General features: G+C 33.6%; 1 protein-coding gene across 3 annotated transcripts; it reads left to right on the forward strand.

Moving 5' to 3' along the window:
• The first annotated feature begins 560 nt into the window (after positions 1-560).
• Positions 561-18,319, forward strand: LOC125653908 (interferon-induced protein 44-like). 3 transcript variants are annotated; one of them, XM_056144077.1, is made up of 9 exons: positions 561-625; positions 9,436-9,649; positions 9,816-9,857; positions 11,059-11,591; positions 13,644-13,699; positions 15,337-15,534; positions 15,963-16,109; positions 17,267-17,438; positions 17,702-18,319. In XM_056144077.1, exons 4-9 carry the CDS (start codon positions 11,069-11,071, stop codon positions 18,007-18,009), a joined length of 1,404 nt encoding a protein of 467 aa, XP_056000052.1. In that variant the 5' UTR covers positions 561-625; positions 9,436-9,649; positions 9,816-9,857; positions 11,059-11,068; the 3' UTR covers positions 18,010-18,319. The 3 variants fall into 3 exon arrangements, with proteins under 3 accessions (XP_056000052.1, XP_048739538.2, XP_056000051.1); XM_056144076.1 differs by having other exon boundaries at positions 570-625; positions 9,436-9,857; XM_048883581.2 differs by lacking the exons at positions 9,436-9,649; positions 9,816-9,857.
• Positions 18,320-24,842: the final 6,523 nt, after the last annotated feature.

Genomic DNA, 24,842 nt, shown 5'->3' on the forward strand with positions numbered 1-24,842 from the left:
GACAATTAATGATTACCCAGATTCTTTCTTGCTTATATTCTTATGACATTCACTTTTTTTTTTTTTTAAATGACTGATGCTTATAATGGTTAATCAAAACCGAAATTATTTAGGAATTTAACTCTTATCCATATTAATTATATAGGCCTCTTTAATCAATGACTTATTCCATTCAACATGTATTGACTTGGATTCTGTTGCATCAAGAAAAAACAAAACAAAAGAAAAAACCAAAAAAAAAAAAAAAAAAAAAAAAAACCCCAACCATTTCGAGAGATATTAATTTCCAATCGATATCATTGAATTGTATAAAATAAGATATTCTAACAATTTGTTTTTCATATTTTAAATCGTTTATTCTCGTGGGTATTTTTCATTTTTATCTTATCATTATTTATACAATAAATGTCATTTAGAATTTATTTCTCTGTGTTCTGTTGTATTTCCTCCAGAGCAGATTCAAATTATGCTGAATACTTGAATGATTGTAGAAATCTACGACCTGAGTTTACACCGCCGTGCTATAAAAATCAATGTTAAAGACTGATATTTGCCGCCATATGTCGCTTTCGAAAGAATTTAAAACGAAAGTAGGTTTACAGGAGATTCGGACATCACAAAGCAGGTATGATCGTTTACACATTTTAGTGATCTGTTTCACCCTTGAGTAGTCATCAGTATATGGTTGAGGTGATAGTTCAACGTACAATGTAGGAGTAGAGTGCTGGTAGTGTGTGTATTCACGGGGATGGGGTGGAATTTACAATGTGATATTAAGGATGCACTTGTTGTATAGTGTGTTTCTTGTGAAAATCGGTGGTTTTCATGAAAAATTAAGTTTCAGCAAAGGGGCAACTTTGAGGGGCTGTAATTCTTTAAAGTCCACACTAACATACTCTTTTTAAAAAATGTTTTAAATGTCTTTCGGATAAAAATGTATTGGTTAAAATGTTTATCAAAAAAGTTTGATACTTCTGAAAAAAAAATCAAACCAGGAGAGAACATCCTTAAGTTGTAAGTCAGAGCTGCAGCTGTCGTGAGGCACAGACGACGGTACCATACAAATTGAATGTTGAACTCGACATGACCATAAAAAAACGATGCAAGTTGTTTCGGCCTTTTTACAGTTCGGCCCTAGGTTCGTTCAGCCTCAAGTTTTTTTTCGACCTATTGTCGTTTCGGCCTCTTGTCGTTTCGGCCTCAGATACCTAGTCGTTTCGGCCCAAGTTTCATAAGCGACAAAATACCGACAATGTGATGTTTTTGTTAATGTAGATGTGTATTGAATTTATGCTATTGTTGTTTGTTGAAATGGAAGCTGTTCGAGTGTAAGCTTTTGAGGCTTTAATGAAGAAGAAATTTTGTATGGTGAGGAAATAATTGGAGGTAGGCCTAGTGTTAGAAAAGATTATGAAATATATGCAAAATTGTTCAAATTTTCTTTTCAATGATCATATGCTAAGCAAATTGTGATACCAAGATTATTGAAAATAGTTTTTGAAATCATCAAGGCAAACTTTTTAACCTTGAAATATAATGATTTCTTAACAAATTTGTGCTGTAAAATTTCAATTTAAATAGCATTTGACATGTGATTTCGACGCAAAACCTATATATATTAAAAATCACGTTGAAATCATGTGAAGAAACTACAAACTAAGCCTGTATGGATAGTACAATAATCTATGTATATCTTGTATACTCCATGCAAATTCAAAAGGTTTTTCGGCGCGATAGAACAAGTGGGGGTCACGGATGATGTTTGACTTCTAACAAAATTTGTGAAATATATTGGGTCGGCGCGGTAGCTACAGATATTGAAATATGATCACGATCCATTTTCAGTTAATGTGTGCAATTCACAAATTTATTTGCTGAAAAATTAAAGAATTATAAAAACTGTCTCTCTGTACATTTTTATATAGCTAGTTAATTGCAGAAAGGAGAATATGATTATTAATATGTCATGCGTTTTATTTTTACACTAAGTCCATCTAATCTATATAATGTTCACGTTATAACATAAGCCCCCAAATAAATTAACACTTGAAATGAACGTTAGATTTTTGAAATGTGATATTGCATGAGTTTTCTCTGTCAATCCGTATTTCTGAAAACGAAAATATGATGCCAGAATATTGAAAACATCAACGGAAACAAAGTCTTGGGGTATATTTCATGTTGATAGAAAACTAGCTACTCCTTAAATGGAGACAATATTTTTCTGTCATGGTCTTCTATAATCACTTTAAAATATTGTACTGCGTTTTTATACAGCTTTCTACTTTTTTTAGATAATAATATTGATATCTTTTAAAGAAATTAAATTTTGATATATCTTCCAGCTACAGACCATGCGATAACTTTGAATTCCCTCGTACTAAAACAACTCTGAAACTTTTTTACAGGCTCCGTATCGTAACCGTGACGTAACGTACATTTCTCAAAAGTCTAACAAGAAATATAATTTGAATGCAAAATGCAAAACATATGCGCAATAAATGACAAATATAGCTTGGTGTTATTCAATATTTTATTACACTTTAATGAAAGTAACGTACATTTCTAATTTGAACAGAATTTGACAAAAATTAACTGATAATTCACTGCGTATTTCACTGATTTTCACATAAGCGTGGCATTATCTCATTTAAGATAGGCTAACACCGTCAGATGAGAAGTGATATAATTGATCATGATTTATTGGATAGATACATGTATATCTAACAGGCGCGTAGCTCTCTATACAAAAATAACCTGCGTTCCTCAATTGGAATTTGACCAATCAGGGACAAGGATACCATAGGAATTATAATTATATGTGAATGCTGAAATATTTCATCATTGTGTTACAACTAAATAACAACTGGGATTATGTACACTATAATTTTCTCTTTTGGAACATACCATTGCTACAAGGGGATTATCACATGAATTTCATTTTTTAAAAATTAGATAGGGGGGGGGGGACGCATATACATGCCCAATAGTTGTCAATTTATTTTTTGATTTTCATTATATTGAAATGCGTTTTGTGTTCAAAGGCAGTGCTGTTTAAACATAGTTTTACAAACATGAAAAGTTTGGGCATTTTTATTATACAATTAGTAACTTTGATTGAGAGACGAGAGTAGAAAAAAGAAAAGTAGAGACTGTGAGCATACAGTTTAGAACAGTGTCGTGCCTCAAAGGTTAAGCAAGTCACAGTGAAGGCAGCAGAAATAAAATGTATATATAGCATAAAAATATGTCAATCACATTCATGTATACATTTTTTTGAAATTTTTTTTTACTCTATATATTTTATTTGGAAGCATACAATTTTGGTTGGGATAAAATATCCTAGGATATTCCCACTTATTCCTCACCTATGGTGCCAAGAGCCCATTGGATTGGATGTATTTCTTTTTTTAATTACATACGTATATATACACACACACACACATACATACATATACACACATACATACATATACACACATACATACATACATACATATATATATATATATATATATATATATATATATATATATATATACACGTATACATATATATACACACATATATATATATATTTAAATCATACACTATATTACTTTTAAGAAAATTAATATATAAGACATATGCATATGCATACATATAGATATACATTCATATACATAAATTCGATACTTATAATACTATAACAAATATATATAAATATGGTAGAGATTTTTTTCAATAAGCCATGCTGCCTGAGGGGAACAGCCTTAAACACACAATGTCCATATTTTCCCCTTCAGGCAGCTTCACTGAAGGACAGACTCCTTCAGATAGTCTGACTATTTTTCATTATTATCATCACAAAGTCATAGAAATACCATAAAACCATTTATAATTGAAGTTGAAATTCAATGTTTTATAAGTCTCATATTGGTACATTAAGTTTGTTTTTACAAAATAGGAAATGTCATTAATATTTTCTTCTTTATTTTCATATCTTAACTTCATCTTTATTTTATATATGTAATAAACTGTATATGATAATAAATTATTTATTGAAGTGGTAGTTTTATTTTCTTCATGAAAAAATACTAATGCAACATGTTTCCATTTTAAATTGAATTTCAAATGATTTTCTAATTTCTTCCATATTAATTGTATACGCAGCAGGGTTAAGGTGTCCCGAGTAAAGTTAAAATAATCATCATAAAATGTACCTCGGTGCACTTCATACTATATGACGTCACAATATAAAAGTACGTCACGACGTACAGGTCTATAGTTGTATCACGGGGAAAATGTCATAATATTTTCTCGCTATTTATTGCCGTTATCTAGTGTTCAAGCTGTATGTGTTTTAATCTGTTTGTCAGATGATCCCCTTCCCCTAAATTTCTTCAATAATATATGTCTCTTATATTTATATATAATATGTGAACGAAAGACTGTAAAGTAATCTTTACATCACTTTGTGACCTTGATATCGCCCCCGATGTGTATAGTCATTTAGAATAAAGAAAACCAACGCATGTACATATCGACTCGTTACAGGTGAAAGATGACGATATTTTATTTCGACCTAGGCATATTCAGAAAGGTAACTAGTTGCAGATTTAGGATTTTGATACGGAAGGTACAATATTTTGCCTCGTTTAGATACGATTTGGATGTGAATGTGGAAAATGCCCAACATCTGAGTTAAGATTATGGAAATTGCTATATTTGAGAGGATATTGTACCGATCCGTATCACTCTTTAAATTTACTATATTAATGTCGACATATCAAGCCCAAGCTGCAAATGGTTTGAGTGCATCTTTCACCTGGAACGAGGTGATAAACAACTAAAAGTCTAGCGGATAAAAATAGCTCTACGTCACTTGTATGACGACGTAATAGGTAAACAAAGGATTTCCCCACGTGATACGATGTTTGTTAATGTATTGACAAACGATTTTTACTAAAAATATGCGACGCTTGAAAGAATTTTACTTTTATATGAATATGCTATTATTGCTTGTTATTTTACCCGGGACACCTTAACCCCACTGTGTACGTTTCTACACTCGAAGATTAAATGTTTTGTGTCTTCGAGTGTTTGGCAATACGGGCATTGATTGGATACATTCGTATTCCATTTGTGAACAGATTTATTATTATTAAGTAGATTTTGTAAGAGTTTGTAATTAAATTCTGCTAATTGCTTGTCTTTGATTTTAGTGATTTTTGACTGATAAATATTTGTTTTGTTTTCTTCGAAATTGAAATTGAAGCTTTTTGCCCAAAATCTCTCACAGTAGGGTTTAATAAAGATTTTATTGATAAATATATATTGTTTTGCTATTTATCAAGTTTAGGGGTATTCTTCTCTTGTTTTCTAATAGAATGTTACTTTGTTTTCTTATGTTTATATAGAATCCTTTTGAAGTATCGTGATATTTTTGGACAGGTTTTATAACCTTTTTCAGTGTGTTATATTCGCAAATCCAGTTAGACTTGTTGACAAGAATATTAGAAAAATAATTGATATCATGAACATTTCCGTTTTCATCAAACAGGTATAAAATTCCACTTCTTATCCAATCTGTGTAAAAAAGAAGTTTACCATTAAATCGAGTCAAATTGTTTAACCATATAGTTTGCGACAATACTTCAGCGTCAGTCATCTCTTTTATTTTATGTGTTTTATGTTTGCATTCATTCAATGTACAGAGTACTTCGCAGTAAAATATTGGTAATGATTTGAAAATTTGCTTTTAAGAATACACGAATTAAAGAAATATCTTAAAGATGATTGTTTTTCATTGAAAATTCTTGTTACCCAAGCAGCCTTGAGTGCTTTTAATTTACAATCAATATCAACAATACCTATTCCTCCTTCATCTTGTTTTCCAATTAAAGTATATCTTTTTATCCTTTCTCTTTTGCCCCATAGGAAATTGAAGATTGTTTTCTTTATTTTGTTTTATGGATTCTTTTCTTGGATATTGCAATATAGTTGCACTATAGTATAATTGTGTTAATACTAAAGTATTTATTACGGTACATTTTCCATATAAGGTTAATTTTCTTGTATTCCACATTGTAGGTCTTTTTTCTAGTTTATTAATTTTTTCCGTCCAGTTTTTATTGTAACATTGATTAGCATCACACACACACACACACACACACACACACACACACACACACACACACACACACACACACACACACACACACACACACACACATATATATATATATCCCTAAGCATTTAACAGGTGCATTGGTGATATTGATATCATATAATTTATCATATCTGTTTTTGAAAGGACCTAATAGTATTCCTTCAGATTTATTTTTATTGAGTTGCATTCCTGATATCTGACCAAAATGTTCAATTATTTTAAGGACTTTTTCTATAGATCTGATATCTTGTAAAAAAAAAAAAAGTGATGTGTCGTCTGCATATGGAAGTATTTTTATTTCATTAGTCATAAGGTCATTACTAAAGCCTTTAACTTCAGGTGAATTGTGAATTTTTTTCGACATTATTTCTACGATAAATAAAAAAAAACAATGCTGAGATTGGACATCTTTGTCGAATGCCTTTGGTCATTTTACAGGTCCATTATTTTTTATGCGATATACTGGTTGTATTTGTCAGGCTTTGTATATAAAATGTTTATCCATTTTATGAATTGCTCTCCAAATTTAAATTTATTAAGGGTGTTGAACATGAAGTTCCATTCTACAGAATCGAAAGCTTTTTGAAAATCAAGAAGTAAAATTGCTCCTTCTTTTTGTTTTGTTTCACAGTATTCAAATGTATCAAGTAAAAGTCTTGCATTTTCACCGATATATCTACCTTTAATGTATGCGGATTGGTCTTTGCTTATTAGTTTATCTATAACTTTTTGTAATCTTATAGCGAAAATTTGTGCTAAAATTTTATAATTACAATTTGTAAGACTAATTGGTCTATAATTTCGAAGATCATTTTCCTCTCCCTTTTTATGTATCAGAGAAATAATTGATAATTTTTGAGAAAAAGTCATTTCCTCTTTTTCAAATGTTGTAATTAGTGATTTATAAAAGTAATTTTTAATGTCATTCCAAAATATTTTATAGAATTCGATAGGTATTCCGGGGGATTTGTTGTTTTTCATTTGTTTTATAGCTTGTGCACATTCGGAAACCGTTGGAAGATTATCACATATATCTTTTTCTTGATTGGTTAGTTGAGGACATTCACAATCCTCTAAATAGTTTTTTTTATATTTTCATCTGGGACATGATTTGTTGAATACAAGTTTTCGTAAAAAGTGCAAAGTAAATTCATTATATCTTTAGTTTTATTTATCATTTTATTATCTTCTTTAATTTCGTGTATTGTATTGGCAGATTGTTTTTTTTTTTCTTTCTAGTCTTAAAAAGTAGGATGTGTTCCTTTCTCCATTTTCTATCCAATTTGCTTTTGATCTAATAAATGCACCTTTAGCTGTTTTCGAATAGATTTAATCTAATTCGACTTCAAGAGATTTTTTTCTATTCATATCTATTAAACGATGCGGTGACAGTTCAATTTTTTCTATTTCCTTTTCTAACACTGTAATTCTTTGTTTTCTATTTAGGCTTTTTTGTTTTGAAAAATTTACCGAAAATTCTTTGATAATAGATTTCACCTTTTCCCATCTTGTTTGACTATCAATTATATTTTCTAAATCTTCTTGTTTATCTTTTAACAGTTGTTTTAACTCGGTAGTGTAGTTTATATCTGTTAATAGCGAGGTATTTAATTTTTAAAAAACCTTTACCCCTGTTTTCTTTATTCATTAAAAGGTTTAATCTAATTGATAAATGATCCGATTACTTGCGTATTTGGAGGATTTCTATGAAAGACATTTGACATATCTAACTAAAAATTTTCAGACATGAATATGAAGTCTATTCTACTTTTAAGTACTCCATTTCCGTCACACCACGTGAATCCTTCTCTTTCTTTATGTTTCATTTTCCATGTATCGACTAAGTTTAAATATGATAGCAGATCTTCTAAATGTTTTGAACTTTTATCTTTATATGTTGATTGTGATTGATGTCTATCCTGTTTATTAAGAATCGTATTAAAATCTCCTGCAAGTATAGTATTGTTTTCACTCATTGCTAGCTTAAAAATCCACGTTTTCAATTTTTTGAAAAATTCTATTCTACTTTTATCATCATTGGGTGCATAAACATTTACGAGTGTGATAATTAGATCATTGACTTTAATATTAATCAAAAGTTTACGACCATCAACAGATCTGTGTATATTTACGATGTTAAAATTAAGCTTTTTATGAAAAAGAATGGATACTCCTCTGCTTTGAGCAGAGTCAATATTAGAGTGTATGGATGTACCAAACCATCTTGAGTCATACTTAAAATTATTTGTTTTCGCAAAAATGTGTTTCTTGTAGAAAAATCACATCAATATTGTTATCATTAAACCATTGATATAATGTATTTCTTTTCTCATAACCATTTAAACCCCTTACATTCAGGGTAATACACTTCAAATGTTCCATAGCGAAAATAGCAGACAAAAAATCGTGTCAGGTATAAACAAACATGAGAAACTATTATAATAATTATTAGACTGAAGCCGGGCGAGGTAACCCAGATTTGGATTTGTTTTTCGATTTTTTCTTAACTTCTGTGGCTACCCGTCCAAGTATCTGTCCTAGTAATTTTTTCCAGGCCAGGTTGAGGTTTTTGTGTGCATGGATTGATCATAGTTGAGGCCTGTAGCCCAAAAATCATTGTAGGTGGTTTCTGCGAAAATGACATTTTTGGTAGAGTTTTCAAGAACATCTTGGAAATTCTTGTTCCGATTTTTTCGAAATAATTTCCTCCATGATCTGAACCCGTGATGAAATCCAACTATCCGATGTAGTGACAAAGTTGCCAATTCTTTTGGCTTCGAGTGCCGACTTAGCTGCTCGGATTTTATCGGCAGCCATGAGATCGCCGGATCTTATAGCTTTTACACACTGGAAGGCCTGTTCTGCAAAATTGAATTTTTCACCAAATACAGATATTTCACATGGGTAGAAATTTGAAAGAGCATTTTGTTCGCCTTGAAATAGGATATAGTTATTGGGGTATTTTTTAGCATGGGCAGAGCATTGTTCATCACCCGGGGGGGGGGTGTCCCGGTTGAAGGCAAACTTTGCATTTAGTTTCTTCCGTGCATTCATTGGTGGGGTGGTCAGAACTCCAACAAATTCGGCATTTTCGTTTGGGGGTTTTGGGGGGGGGGGGGGTTTGGTTAACCGTAATGATAAATGCGGCACTGTATCCCTGCGCAGTAGCTCGTGCGGGGAAAAAAATTGTTATCTAGAAAGGGTTCTAAATAAATGTATCTGTTGCCATTTAACACACCAGTCATCTTTTTTGTCATAGGATTTCTTATTTTTTCATATTGTAGGTCACTTTTTGGGTTAGCACCTAGTTTTGTGAGCATCGCCAAAAGTTCTTTGTCATCGACAGACAGGGGCACTCCAGACACAGTCACTTTAAGAACTATCTGCGGGTGATATTGACCCAGTGACATAGGGATTTTGCTCGTATACATTGAAGTTTTAATTGTTGATATCAACCCCTTGAGTTAATAGAGTTTGTTTACTTTCATCATTGGTCAGGTATATACGCCAAAGATCACGGTCAAGCTGGATGCAACGTACCGTGTCCCCGACTGAGTGAATGACACTTTGCATAAGTTCAAAGTCTGAAATTCGATTGTTTCTGTTCATTTGGATTTCGCTATTTTTTAAATAAACTGGCTAAGATAAGGTTTCCATATTGCAGAAAGACTTTTACCAAGAGAGAAAGTCACGTGACTGGTCTAAGGTAAGCTGTGACCTACTCTGCTCCGTCAATTTTGACAATATTTGGACTGTTTTCATAGTCAGTTGGTCTCCACATTCACCATATGATTTCGTGACGTTGTCGCCGATATATGAATTTAATTTTGTGCATAATTCAACTTTACATATAGTGAAAACTTTGGAGATCCTTTTTGTGAACAGTTCTGCGTTCTGATGTGTGGTGAGAACGTGTTCACCCGTGTTTACCTGAAATTATTCTGTTAAACATTCATGTATACATGTTTTAATGAGTTTGTTTTAATATACATGTAAAACCCTGGGGGAAAATTCATGTAATGAGTATTTGGCAAATATATATTGTTTAAATTGAACCTGATCAAAGCATGAATATAACAAAATATGTACATACATAAAACTGCGCTCGATCAAACGGTAGCACCGTCAACATCTTATCTTTCAATACGACTTTACAATGTATGCCTATTCATTTTAAACGCGGGAAATATAACGCGACCCATTGATGATGTAAACAGTGCATTGCGACGTCATATTAGGTGCGATGTCTGAAATTTAAAATTATTTGTTGTACTTTCCGAATTATTCATTTGTTTTATATACGGGGTTGTCAATGAAGTATTCCGCAGTAACTGCGACATTTTCCCAGAAACATGAGTAATACTCATATTTTTTTAGCTAATGAAGAGCAATTCAAGTGACACGTATGTGTAATCATTGGACCGAGCTCGTCGCGTCGCTTAGAGACGCGAGCTTTGTTCGCTATGATTTGAATTAAGTTAAAAATTAGGCAGGATCGGGATTCATGGAGCAGAGTCGTTGAAATATTCTGGAATTTAGTCTCTTAATTAAAATACATTTGAGAGGAATGGGATGCAAAGTCAAATTAAGTCATAGAAACATTTATTCAAAGAGTGTAGGGGAAGTCATGGTTAAAAAGGCAATGTGCTAGAAACAAATTGAGAAATGTTCTTTGTACGAATACTAGGGAGCTTTTGGTTTGATTTACACAGTTCATATGTCAATGAATGACATGGATATTTAAACGAGGAAACTCAGATTGCGCAGAACAATTATGAACTTGTTGTCTCTATTGTTTTGATCCACAAGATCAGATGTCGTCATGGGTGCCTTACATAATCATCAAAACCTAGAAACCATGTTTGAAAGTCGCATTTTTAGTTTTGTATTTTTGTTTCTTTTTTCAGTGAATGAATAATGGATGTTAAACTCAACGTTAACGATAAAATCCAGCTATCTAACTGGATAGGTCGGGACTGCCAGTTCGAACTTCTGTATAAACTCAGTAGGGACGGAGGGACGCCTGAGAAGTTCCACGAGTTGTGTGACGGTAAGGGCCCCACAGTAACCGTCTTGTACAACACAGACAACAACGTGTACGGGGGATACACGTCACTGAGCTGGAGGAGTGAAGGAAGCTGGTGTAAAGACGAACTGTCATTTCTGTTTAAGCTTTATACCAATAACAGATGGGAACCTACGAAATTTCCAGCATCAAAGATAAAGACAAACACGAACGTTTACTTTAATAGTAGTTACGGCCCATGGTTTAGTGATTTGAGATGTTTTGATAAATATGTTGGCAAAACTTCCGGCTATTACTCACTATATAAACATGCTCTGTTCTGTGGAAGTGATTATGACATGGGAGGAAAGAACGTCCAGTCTGTAGCGAACGGACACAACAACGTCACAGATCTAGAGGTGTATCTGGTTAAAGGTAAATGTCCACATCTACAAGCATTATGAAAATAATCCATATAAAACACAGTAATGGATCAAAGGTAGACAGGTAGACATTTTGATATAGTAGGAGAGAACCTACAGTCCATAGCTAACAGCCACAAAAACGTCATAGGCCGTGAGGTGTATCTAGTTAAAGGTGAATATAAATCATGTATTACAATGTGCAAGAGAGTTTACCTTATCAGTATTATGATGTGTAAATATGCTATTAAAGAGATGAGTAAGAACAGATGCCCAAATGTCATGTATATCCTGATTAACCCCCTTGCGAAACGCATCATTTTATGATTATTACAATCTGATATAGGTATCGTGGAAATAATTTTTCATATCAATCAGTAACATCTTTTAGATAATGGTTTATAGAACATTTGAAGGAAATAATGGTACACGTAATGTGTCAGATCTTTCTATCTCATTAACAACACAAGTAAAGTGGTGGATCAAAGATATCACAGGTTTAAATTGTAGATGTTCCTATCAGCATTTTAAAAAATGGTAACAACGGTGATTTTGAAATATACAAAATGGGAAGAACTAAAATTTCAAACAAGAAATTATTATTTTTCACCCCGACTTCCAGAACAAAAACCCTGTGAAGTCTCCGATCTCCAGCATGTTTTTTTTAATGTTCTGTGCCTTTGCATATAAAGGATGTGCCCACTTTTTACCACCCACCTTCACCGCTTTAACGGACGCTCTGGGAAATATGAGAAGTAAGAAAAGCAGCAAAAGTTACATGTGATATATATTTTTGCTGATAATTACCACGATGTATCAAACAGGTTTACATTAACATAACAACCACCACTGATATACCAAGAGGACTTCACATTGCAACCCTTTGTTGTAAATTTGACAGCAGGTTTCTTGTGTATGTTTTGTTATAGAATCAATGTCCGAAACACTTAGAATAAACAATTCATGAAACATATCTATATATGTACTTTTCAAAAAAATCAGACACAATTCCCACGATTACCCACTCGGAGATTTATGTTTCTTTATTTTACACACATTCTAGCACGTAGCTCTGATTCAAATGCTTTTATTCCTTGGTTGATAGCTAATACCAACCTTATCATGAGGTCAGTTGATGTACGTATAATTCAAAATCATTTTCGAAGTTTTTAATGAAAAATGCATTTTTCTTCTTGATATGCTTACGGACACAAGAGCCTGTGTTGATCCCTAGTAAAGCAAGGTCTCTTAATTCTCCACCCCAGCAATATACACATACCGCTCAACTTAAACATGTAAATGTTCATATCTTAAAACCTCTCTTTACTTTGTTTCAAGGTCGACAAATTGATTTAGATTTTTTGTGAAATTCTGTGAAGCCAACACGCCATATTTTTTTGTTAATCTTTGACAGTTATCTTCCGTTGGAATTACAGATACCCAACCTAATTTTTTAGATCCTTAGGAGCATCATTTAAGGAATTCGTAACATTAATTTACTTGTTAATGATTTCGCTAAATACGGAACTTGGAACAATTCTAGATTGGTTGTATAAATTCCAGGCTGCATCGAGTACTCGGAACTGCTAATCATCATCAATAATGAATTAAGTTGCATTTAATAGAGAAGATAATGTTCCGATGATTTCATGCTACATATAATAAACATCCAACGTCATTCCAGGTAATGGTTTACCAAAACATCGAGTCTGTATTGTTAGTTAGGTTCGCAATTGTTGGTGCATAATTTTGACGAGAACATCTCGTTCATGCTGTGGTAAGTTATTTGAAGAAAAGTAACAGAAAATACAACTCATATATCAATTTTTTAATGTTTGTAAGCTTGTAGTCACTATCAAACGATTTCGTGTGTCCTTGTCTAGTAACAGTTTTTTTCTCTTCAGATATTGTTAACGAAATGCACAGCAATGATTTTTTAAAAAGCATTTTTATAGACATACATATTTTACCACAATATTAGTACTGTGCAATTACAAGAAAAATTATAATATGAATCAACCAATGATAGATAATAGTTTTGATGAAATCGTTATTGTATTTACAGATGGTCCTCTAGAACTTGACATAGCATGGAGAGATCACCCTGACTGGACTATAAAGGTATACATAAACAATTAAAATATTTATACTACGTGATATATAATGATGTTAGCTTGATAAATCTTCATTTTCAAAAGGAATAAACCATATCAACTTACTTGGATTAAACAAAATAGTTTTACTAGTTATACTTCATCTACACTGCATGCCATCAGCAGCCATTGCCAGAGTTAATCACATTATACACACTCGTTTAAGGTATATACGGATAAAGATAAACAAATTTCTCTGAAAGAAATCTATCGGACAGATATGATATGATTTTATGTCAGCTTTAAGCTCATGACTCTCGCCTTCATTGTCGTCGCCTTACTTGGAATATATAAGCTTCTCGCCTCCCGCGTAGTCTGGGCGACAGTAAGGGTGCCTCCGAAGACTTCCTAACCAGCTCTCTTACCCCGTCTGTTGTCTGTTTTTCTGAGGATGTTGCTCAGCTAAGGCCTATCCACTCTGGGGTGTTGTCCTCCTATGTATTCCTCCACCTTCCTCACCTCCCTCCCTCCCAGCGTTCAATATTCAGAAAACAATCAACACTAGTGTGAAGAACCCACATTTAAAACATTCTCATAAACTTGTAACATCTTCTTAGATAATATCTTATAGTTTTGCCTACTCTTAGTTACAATGTTAGCCTCAGTTAATAGTATTATTCCATGTCGTTTGTTCTTCGTTTTAGTTTATTTTACATGAAAAACGCTTTAGGGTAATTGTATTAATCATATGAGGCGTTATATAAATGTACAATGTCAATGAATGATAATAATTATGCCTTGAATTATGTCACCTAATTCCAATATAGCTCCCTATTTAGTTTTATGGCAGTTGCAAAAAGAATAGTCTCCGTGAACCAGTAATCCCTGGCAAATCGCGAAATAAAGCTGCAACAAATAAAAGTTTATTTACAGTACGTCTCAAATCATGTTACCACATTCCGCTGTACAGCTCAACACCTTTTTAACTTAACATGCTTTTGTGAACTAATTCAATACATCTAAATTCTTTTGGAGCTGTAGGTCTTGTCGATCTATATAATACCAAACGTCACAGATCAGTTTGCATTGTTAAAAATGTTGGGTACTAAGCCCACTTGGGGACGTCAGCTGTGTTTCCTGTAGATGATGCATGTAATACCTAGATATAATGCTGTTTTAACCTCTTGTAAGTTATGCCCACTGATGGTAGACTGTGAGAGCATTCTTGTCTAATTGCACCTTATACTTTGCTGCGCATGGCATGCCGCACATGACATAGTTCGGGACGAGATGTTGAATAAGGAGAGTTCAATTGGGATTCTTTAAGTTTACGAGTTGTTTTTCTGTCATGTCCAATGTCACATCCTCACACATGCTAGTTCACACACGCTAGTGTAAGCATTCGTATTAAATCTTATTGCTTCAATACACGACATGTTCAAGATTTGCTGTAAGTCATCATGTCAAAACTTGACAATGTCAGCATGAAAGGTGAAGACACCCGCCGTGAGCCCTGTATTTGATCAAGCAAACGGAGCAATCCGTAGTCAATAGCATACATGTATAGTGAACGATTAAAAGCTGTTGACAAAGTCTGACAGAACCCATAACAAAATATCAAATATCATTTCAAACACGATGAACACGTCTTGTGAATATTTTCAGACTTCCCAAAAATTTAAAGAATACATAACCAACTACGAGCCATTTGAGGAGTCAGGAGTTCCTGAAGCCAATGTACTTCTGATAGGACAAGTTGGTGCCGGGAAATCCAGCTTTATCAACACAATCAACTCCATTTTTAAAGGGGATATATCGTCCAGGGCATGTACCGGAAGTGCAGAAAAGAGTTTGACTAAAAGCGTAAGTAGCATAAATCACCTGGCAAAACTTGTACATGTTATTATATTATTATGTCTTCTAAAAAACGTTTGTGTAAGGCAAGAGTTTGGATCATTCATTTCCATTGACAAATGTTTCTCTAACTAACTATTTGGAATTTTACATTTATTTTTCTGTGTGTGATATTTGTATTAAAGAAACACGAAACCCAAAAGAACATGGAATGAAATACATTTAACCAGATGTAGTTCCAAGCAAAGTTGAATAATTTCTGTCTTTCATATCTATCTAGTAATGAATGTATCTTGTGAATCAATACCACTGAATGGTAATTTTAAACATATGCAGTATACCTAAAATGTACATAATCATATTCTTAGAAAGTTCAAAGCATTTTATAATGTTCGATTGGCATATTTTGTATGATGTTGTTATGTAACAATTATCAGTTTGAAAAATTCCGAGTCCGTGATCCAGCAACGAAGAGATTCCTAAAACTACGGATATGTGACACACGAGGGGTAGAGGAGGGCTTCTCCATCAAAAGTGAAGATCTTGGATTTATCCTGGACGGGAACCTGCCCAATCATTACACTGTATGGAATACTTTTCTTTGTTTTGGTTTCAATCATAATATCAAGAAGTCTATGAAATCCATGTTTTTGATATACAATGTATGTAGTTTCTATGACGACACCTCTGTCATTATTGCTATTTATCTTTATCCAAATGACAGGGAGGAAAGACTACGTAGTAAATCCTATGGTGACCCGAATAATGTCAAAATATTACAGGTAACATGCAGTCGAAACAACTCCGTGCATGTTGGAGATAAACTGACTACTTGCCCACTGAGAGTCACAAAACGAACAGAAACGGATGCTGATGCCCCCGTCACAAAGTGGTCGGGGCATATAGTTTTACCCTATCCGTCCTTCCGCAACCCCCAATTATCCGGACTTTTTTTTCTATACACCTTGAGATATGGAATTAATGTTTTTGTATGCAGAGGTATTTTGATGAGTTACAGATCGACATTGAGTTTTGTTCCGGTTCATTGATTTTTCATTGAGTTGTGTCTCTTTAACATAGAAAAATTACTGCTATGACCAGTTTTCCGCCCTTTTTTGTAACGCCTTGAAATACTGAATTGATTCATTTTTACATGCAGATCTATATTGACGAGTTACAAATCGAGTGTGAGTTTTGTTCCAGTTCATTGATTTTTTATGGAGATGTATTTATTTTATAGCATTTTAAAACATATAAAGGATTGTTGTTGAGTTCTTCATTGTACTAAATGCGTGTATCATACAATCTGAATACTACATTTCAATGCTATACTTCGATGGATTTCTTACATTTGACTTCACTGTAGGCACATTTGTGTTATGGTGATACATCTAGTTTTATATAAAAACAAATTATAAACCAGCTAGTAGCGACAAACTTACCATTACAACAATATAACAATATGCATTAAAATGAAGATAGGGTACGTTGTTTGTTTTTAATGAGACAATATTTCAAAATTTTCATTCTCCAACAATAACATACTGAGAATTGCAGTTTCTAACGAGAGCCGCGAATATAGGGGAAAAGATGATCGAAAAACAAACCTTGATTCCTCACATTTTGTAAAAATGTGTAATTTTTCTCACTACTTAATTAAGTTTCTGATTTTTTTCCCCAAAAGTTTCCAAATTGCTAGTACACGCTGTGCAAACTGAAATTTGGGTGTTTATCGTTGTAGTTTAATCCTGTGGAGAAAGCTTCATTAAAAGTTCCCGGATTTATTAAGGAACCGTCACTGAAGGACAGAATGCATGTTGTTGTTTTTGTTATTGATGGGAGCACTCTGGATGTTTTACCTGAAGGAATCTTGAAAAAAATCAAAAAGATAAAATCATTTGTGGTTGACAGAGGTATGTACATATACATGTATATATCAACATGGAACTGGCAAAATGCACTGTGTATGATTTAAAGAGTTTACAATGTAATTTGTCTTTTTGATGTTGTACTCATAATATCAGTACTAGTGTTATAGTATATCACTCTCAACGACGTAAGGTTTGATATTCTGCATGAGGTTTACATAATTCACTTTAATGCTACTACTATACTTTAAAATATTTAATGTCAATTTTTCTTCACCGAATACAGTTAAATCATTTTCTTGATAAAGGCATTCCTCAGTTAGTTTTCCTGACCAAAATGGATAAAGTCTGCTCACAAGTCGAGAGAGACATTGACAATATGTTCCTCAGTGAAATAGTGGCAAACACTGTAAACAAAGCGGCTGAGGTCATTGGTATCCCGAGAGCCCACGTTCTTCCGGTGAAGAATTACGAAAAAGAAGGTGAACTCCGCACCAATGTGGACATCCTAGCTTTAAGTGCTTTACGTCGTGCGCTCATGTTCGCCGATGACTTTCTAGAAAACCAGTACGATCTCGAGCAAGAAAATGCACACGCTGTGAATGCGAAAGAATAGATCGACGACGCTTGGTATCTGCATTTAGCCAAAATTCATTGGAGATGAAATTGTTTATATTGGTTGTCATCAGCATATCTGATGTCATTGCGACAGTGTATCTTAATATGTGTTGTTTAATAATCATTTTATTATCATCATTATTATATTTTTAGCTTTTTGCCTTTACTTGTATGACTTATAAGAAGACAGTGAACTCCACTTCTACTAAACATTGCATACGTTACCATACATATTCAACATATGTAATTGTACTTTGTAATTTTTTCAATGAATTATCACATTTAAAGAAAAGACAAATGAGCTTTCATTTCGTACTTCAATGAACTAATTTTGTCAAGCAATATTTATATCATGCATGACTTCACTTACTATCGAGCAGAGGATAAATTATTATACCTCAGTATGAGAATTCTATGCAACACGTAATCTGATTGGTCTAGACGGTCACATGCCAGGGATAACAAAACTTCATATCTCCCTCTCAAACATCATATCTCCCTATAATATTTACCGCTTGGGCAGCATCGTGCATATTCCATAAATTTAACGTCAAAGACGACGAAATGTATTGTGACGTCACAATAAGTCCGAGTAATTCTACTTCCATAATTCGTAAGGCACAAAATATGCGGGTCTCTGATATACAATTTTAAAATCGCCTGATTTTGGTAGATACAAAAACAAGCAAGCAAATCAGCATTCAAGGAGAATGGTAAAACACAAACTGGTTATCATATCACTGTATTTCGCTGTTTGTACCTTCTAATTCGTTGAGGCGCGGTGTTGCCGTTAGGGCAATCTCAGCTACATAAATGTACAATGTATATATGAGCGGACTCCAATCTCAAATGCAATTTTGTGGTCTTACTTTGTTTCGGTATAATAAAAAAATTATTGCATTAATGTTCGGGAGATATGAAGATTTATTTACCCAAGAAAAATCATATTCCCCTCGGGCGTTGCCCTCGGGGAATATGATTTTTCTTGGGTGAATAAATCTTCATATCTCCCTCACTATCATGCAATAAATGTATATCATTGCATGTCCTGATTAGAAAAGATCAACATTTTAAAAGTATCGTTTATGTGTCTACTGCGCCGTGATTAAAACTGACAGTCCTCCAATCTGTATTGCTGTGCTCGCTAGCCATCGTTACGTGTGTATCTCTATTATTGGTGGCAGGGGACAGTTTCTTTGGTTCTGAAACATGTGGATAGGGAGTATACATCAAAGTTAGATTATGACAGACTAATGAAAAATCATATTTCCCTTTTATGTCAATACTTGTATTTCATATTAGTGTAGTTAATAAATTATTACCCTAAATTACATGTAATCTATAAATACTGGTGCTGGTGCACAAAACATCCTCTGAGCAGGTTCCCCTTTTTTGCTTTGATTTTCTCTCATTTGGGAAAATCCGCTTAACCCCCACACCATCACAGTACCAAACATGGGGGTTTAGACACTGTGCACTATAAAGAACCATATCTGCCCTTCTCAAAAATCTACCTTTCATATGGGGCAATCCACCTTCCCTCACAGCTACAAACCTTTTTCTGGACCCTGCATGTTTTCACCAGAATTTCTTCAGCAACTGACCATGTGTCTTAGTATTGTATTTGTACCCATCTATATGTTAGGAATCATGGTGACACCTACATGTTGTATATCAACATTTTTACTAAGCACTCGGCTACATTTGATATGCATCCTAAAGTTATTGTATACATTTTTACACATGTAATATCACTTCAAATATGAGATATTTCCATTTTTTGGAAAAGTTGACCGGGTCTATAGTGCGAAACTGTCCCCTGCTATCATAGACAGCAAGATTGTAAGCAATATGAATTTACGAAGAATTTAATCTTTGTTGCATTAGAGGCGGGGTCATTTCGTTACAAATCACACATGGATATTCACTACTTCAAACCGCTCTACCCTTGCGTATGATTTTATTAGAATCTTACCCCAAAAATGAACGACTTTAGTAAAGGATGTTCAGTGTTTCTATAGATTCCCCATGACGGTCGCGGTGGCTAAGTGGTACAGTGTTTGTTTTGTGAGTTCGAGCCCCGGTCGTGAAATTGGTCCTTCTCTAAACGCTCGGCACTTAGAAATGAGAATCACGTATCTTTTCTATATTATCTTTAAAACGGAGACCCCGTGTAGCGACAGATGTTAGCATGCTAAACAACCCTCACTGCTACGGTCCCGAGGGCTATGCATAGGTCTAAATTTCTGGAACTTCACTTACAACCGGTGACGCCTCAGTATGAGTGAAAATACTAAAAAAAACAACAAAAAACAACAACAAATCTTAGATTTTGCCTTATCTCAGCAAAGTATATCTGTCTGTCACTGAAGTCCTTAGGGGTAATGTGAAGAGATTGGTGGGTAAAATTTAAATTCGCGTAATTTGGTAGAGCAAGTAAAAACTCCCGAAGAGTTTATGTTACGGGATGTATAGTGCATATATATTTTAGACACATGGATTTTTTTTTGTTATTTTGAAATACAAATGTCACACGAAGGTGTGTTGCTTGTTGGTGTGAGAGCGAGAATGCACGTTGGTTGTTGGCGTGATAGCGCAAATGCCTGAGCCTAACCAATCTTAAAAGAACAGAGATGGAGAGCTGGTATTAAATAACTTGAGTTAGATAAGGTATAAATCTAGGCATTTTATAAGTTCTCTGCCTTATTCTCTGTTGTGTAATTTTGCGATATGTAAATAGGCGGATGATGGATAATCGTTTAAAAGGTGCAAAAATTACATCATAAATTTCATTTCAAACTTAATTACCAAGATTTGAAACAGTATGTATATATAGAGGATGGTTTTCGTTTTGAAGTTCAGGAGAATATGTTATATGAAAAGCATGAAAAGCACGTGATTATATTTACACACCTTATTGTGTATCTTGTGTGTATGTCATTATGAACAAGAAAGAGGGCGCTACACAAAGGCCCCAGGAAATCTGCTGAATTTTATTGACCTACCGTAATGCAAACAACTGACTTCTGAAATGTTAATTTTGCATGAGAACAAGTATTAACAAGCTGCTGTCATTTAAAAAGACAGACTGCAATAACTGGACCAGAGGTATGTGTTTCTTACAGAAACTTAATATTCTAGGTTGGAATAAAAATGTGTTTTAAAACAGGTTGTTTTTATTTATATTGAAATATGCCGATATTTTACTATGAGTCGCAGTGCTTGAGCTGTGATGATATATGTATAGATATAGGCCTTATTCTAGTTTTGATTGTTTAACTTCAAAATCGAAAACCATTCTAGTATTTGATTTTGACTTTAAAATTTCAAATTATACAGACAAAAGAATATATTTGCAAATCCCACCAATGGTATATGTCCTTCTTTTATATGATATCTAACATCTTAGACACAACATAGTCTTTGACCAACATCGAACCAACTTGATTTGATCAGGGGTCCGTGTTTGCCCAACTATCTATTTTGTATTGCTTATAGGAGTTATGAGATTGATCACTGTTCGTTATCTTCACCTTGCATCAGGATTAAATGATACAATGCTTTACAATAAACATTGTTTTCCCATTGTCAAAATTATTCACCATATAGTTTGTTAAACATCATTAATGCTCTCTAATACACATGTTAAAAAATGTTAATTCCACACAAACGCACAGACCCTTAAAATTGTCAGACCGTACAGATCGTACAATCGACTCCCTGCTGGCGGCCGTTAATGATGTAACCCTCAAAACACCCACTGACATTGCAGGAAACTTTAGATATTCTAAACGGATGCCTTGTAATTAAAGAAAAAAACGTTGCCCTGATAGTAATTTTAATGAAATGCGAGTGTAGGTGTATAATATACACAAATTTCAAATTATTCAATCGGCGACTAAGTAAACATTTTAATTTTTATCAAATCAAGACGATTTTTAATGTGTTCCCTGTTTGTTTCTTCCTGAATTTTTTCCCGTGATTCTTCTTTGTATCTCCGTTCTTTCACGTCAAGGATATATACTCTTAATGACTGACTTTCTCTTAAAACATGGATGGAAATATAAGTATCAGCATTATGTGTGTATTCTTTTTAAATTTGATTTCCTAGCTGGTTGTCTCAGTCGGTTAACGCATCGACTGCTGACTTTTAAAACATGGGTTTGAGTCCAACAGGAATTTTATTTTTTTCTTCAGATTACTTGTTATTTGAAATGCGTTTTGTACTAAACAAAGTTAATCTGAAAAGGTTTTTTTTTTTCATTTCAAAATATTATTGTACATATTCTCCACTTTTCATCGATATGAAAGTTCTCTAGTGTTTTAATCCTTTTTATCCTTCTACATCTCGTATAAATGTGTTCACTAAGAATACCTCCATCCTCAAATACCTACTATTATTGTAACGTTAGATATTATACACTGATGTCTGTAATTGAAGGAAAGCAGTGTCTTGATTTTCCTTTCCTAGTACACAACGTAGTTACATAACGTCTTGCAATTTCAATTAGTCAAATGGAAACAGATTATATTATGATTCAATCTCTAAACAAAAATGATTCATGATTTCCCCCGTTAAATTCGCTTGTCCTCGGAATCTACAATTACGTTAGGAGAAATTTGATTACCTTGAATTTAGTATCTAAGCCTAACAAAAGAGTGTTATCATGCGGTACAATTTGAACAAAATTACAGGCTGAGGACAGGTATATATTCTCTTCAGCAGAATCCCATGTTGACTTCATACGCAACGAAGCATGGGGATTTATACAGTGCACTGATTTTATCGTTAGTAAAGGTTCGTACAAGGCGGTGAAACAGTTCAAGTTTCTGTAGAATTCAACACAGAATGAAAGAATGAAACTCATATTTCTTTACGACAGCCATGGGATAGGGTACTTCAAAGGGAATTGTAAAAAGGATAAATACGTAAAACTGAAGATATCGAAACATGATGAACTTATCAATATAAATTGGAAACTTGATAAATATCTTCATTGTAAATGTATGTTCAGGATTTTATGAATTCCTTTTTTGCTGATACATGGCATAAACAAAGAAAATCAACATTCTACATAGCCGCATTTTGAATTTTTCCAAAGGAGAATATGTGAACAATAGATAATCAACATTTTAAAGTTATCTTAAATTTTTAATGATATTTCCACAGAACATCTGAATTCTGAAGGCCCGGCCACGGCACTGCATCAGACATAGACGTTACATGTACAGTAGCTGTGAATTCACTAGGCAGTAAAAGTAAAAGTGAAAGTCATGTATCAGCTGGTACAATAAAGAACACAAATCGATATGTAGTGGTCAAAATGTATGACACTTCAGCGAAAACTATTGATAGTACATGTGATTAAAGAATTACTGATTTCACAAAAAAGCATAGAAACGAAATGACTCGACCTTAACAAAAGCTGCTATTTGTTTTCATATTCAATCCCCCTACACTATAAATGTTTCGGTTTAGTACATCCTATTCATGCATATCAAAACAACACAACTTACATTTCCATACACAACAACCAGAAGTGACTTATTCATTAAATGTGCAGTTTCGGGTTTGTAGTGCTTTCTATCTTATGTTTATCTATATTTTTGATTTCATTGTTTTATTGTGCAATTGCTTATATGTACATATAGCTAAAAGATTGATTGATTGTCTCTTGCTTAACGTCTCGCTCGAGAATTTTTCACTCATATGGAGACGTCACCAAGACCGATGAAGGGCTTCAAAATTAGGCCTATGCATGGCGCTTAAGGAAGAGAGGGTTGTTTTGCGTGTCACACCTACTGTGACACGGGACATCCGTTCTTAAGATCATTTCCGATAACCTGTGACATTCATACCTGATGCCGAGCGTTTGGCGATGGAACTGTCACTCCCTGTTTTAACGACTTAGATCTGTCGCTGCCGGAATTCGAAACCCGGGCTTTCCGCATGTGGGGCGAACGCCCTAACCTCTGGGCCACCGCGGCGGTATCTAGAAAAATTTAGCATATAAAAAGAGAAGTTAAAAGATGCAATAAAATATTAAATATTTTGGAAAATCTACCTTCGTTTTGTTAAAAGTAAATGGATTACATTTCTTACTCATTGTCAAGGCATTAGTTGAATGTTAGATTTATTTTGAATGTTGCGATACAAGGTATTAATTTTATTTACTATTTTGAATGTTGCGGAACAAGATATTAATTTTATTTTATATTTTGAATGTTGCAGAACAAGGTATTAAAGGCTACCATATTTCCCAATTGCACACTGAAAGAGGTCTTCATATGTTTAACAGGAACATTAAATATTTAGATTACCAACGGTTTGAATGAAATTGCATTTTGTATATCAATTTTTTCAATTGCCCACACATTTCACATATTTTGCATACTTGTATACTTGATACTTTTGTAATCATCCATGCGTTAAATAGAAAGACACCGCAACGTTTAGAAGGTAATATGTTAATTTACATTTCACCCCATTCTTTAGGCTATTACCATGATGTTATTTATAAATACATTTTTTGAGTTGAATCCCTTCTGACTATTTCAAATCTATTCGCTGGCCTTTTTTCACCTTTTTATCACATCTGAACCCGCCTTTGGTGTTTTCATATATCCGACTTCGCTCTACTATCAATTTTGTATTCGTTTTAAGATTTCAGATTTATAATTAGGTTGGTTATTCAATTCAAAATAAATAATTACTTATTTTTACCTGATATTGCTGCAAACTACGCTAATCCTCTTACCGGCAAACACATTACTACTGAAGTAAATAGCGAACGGAAGATTTGCTGATTTACGTGCTTCCCAGAATTGTTC

Source organism: Ostrea edulis, chromosome 7 (assembly GCF_947568905.1).
Source record: "Ostrea edulis chromosome 7, xbOstEdul1.1, whole genome shotgun sequence".
NCBI lineage: Eukaryota > Metazoa > Mollusca > Bivalvia > Ostreida > Ostreidae > Ostrea > Ostrea edulis.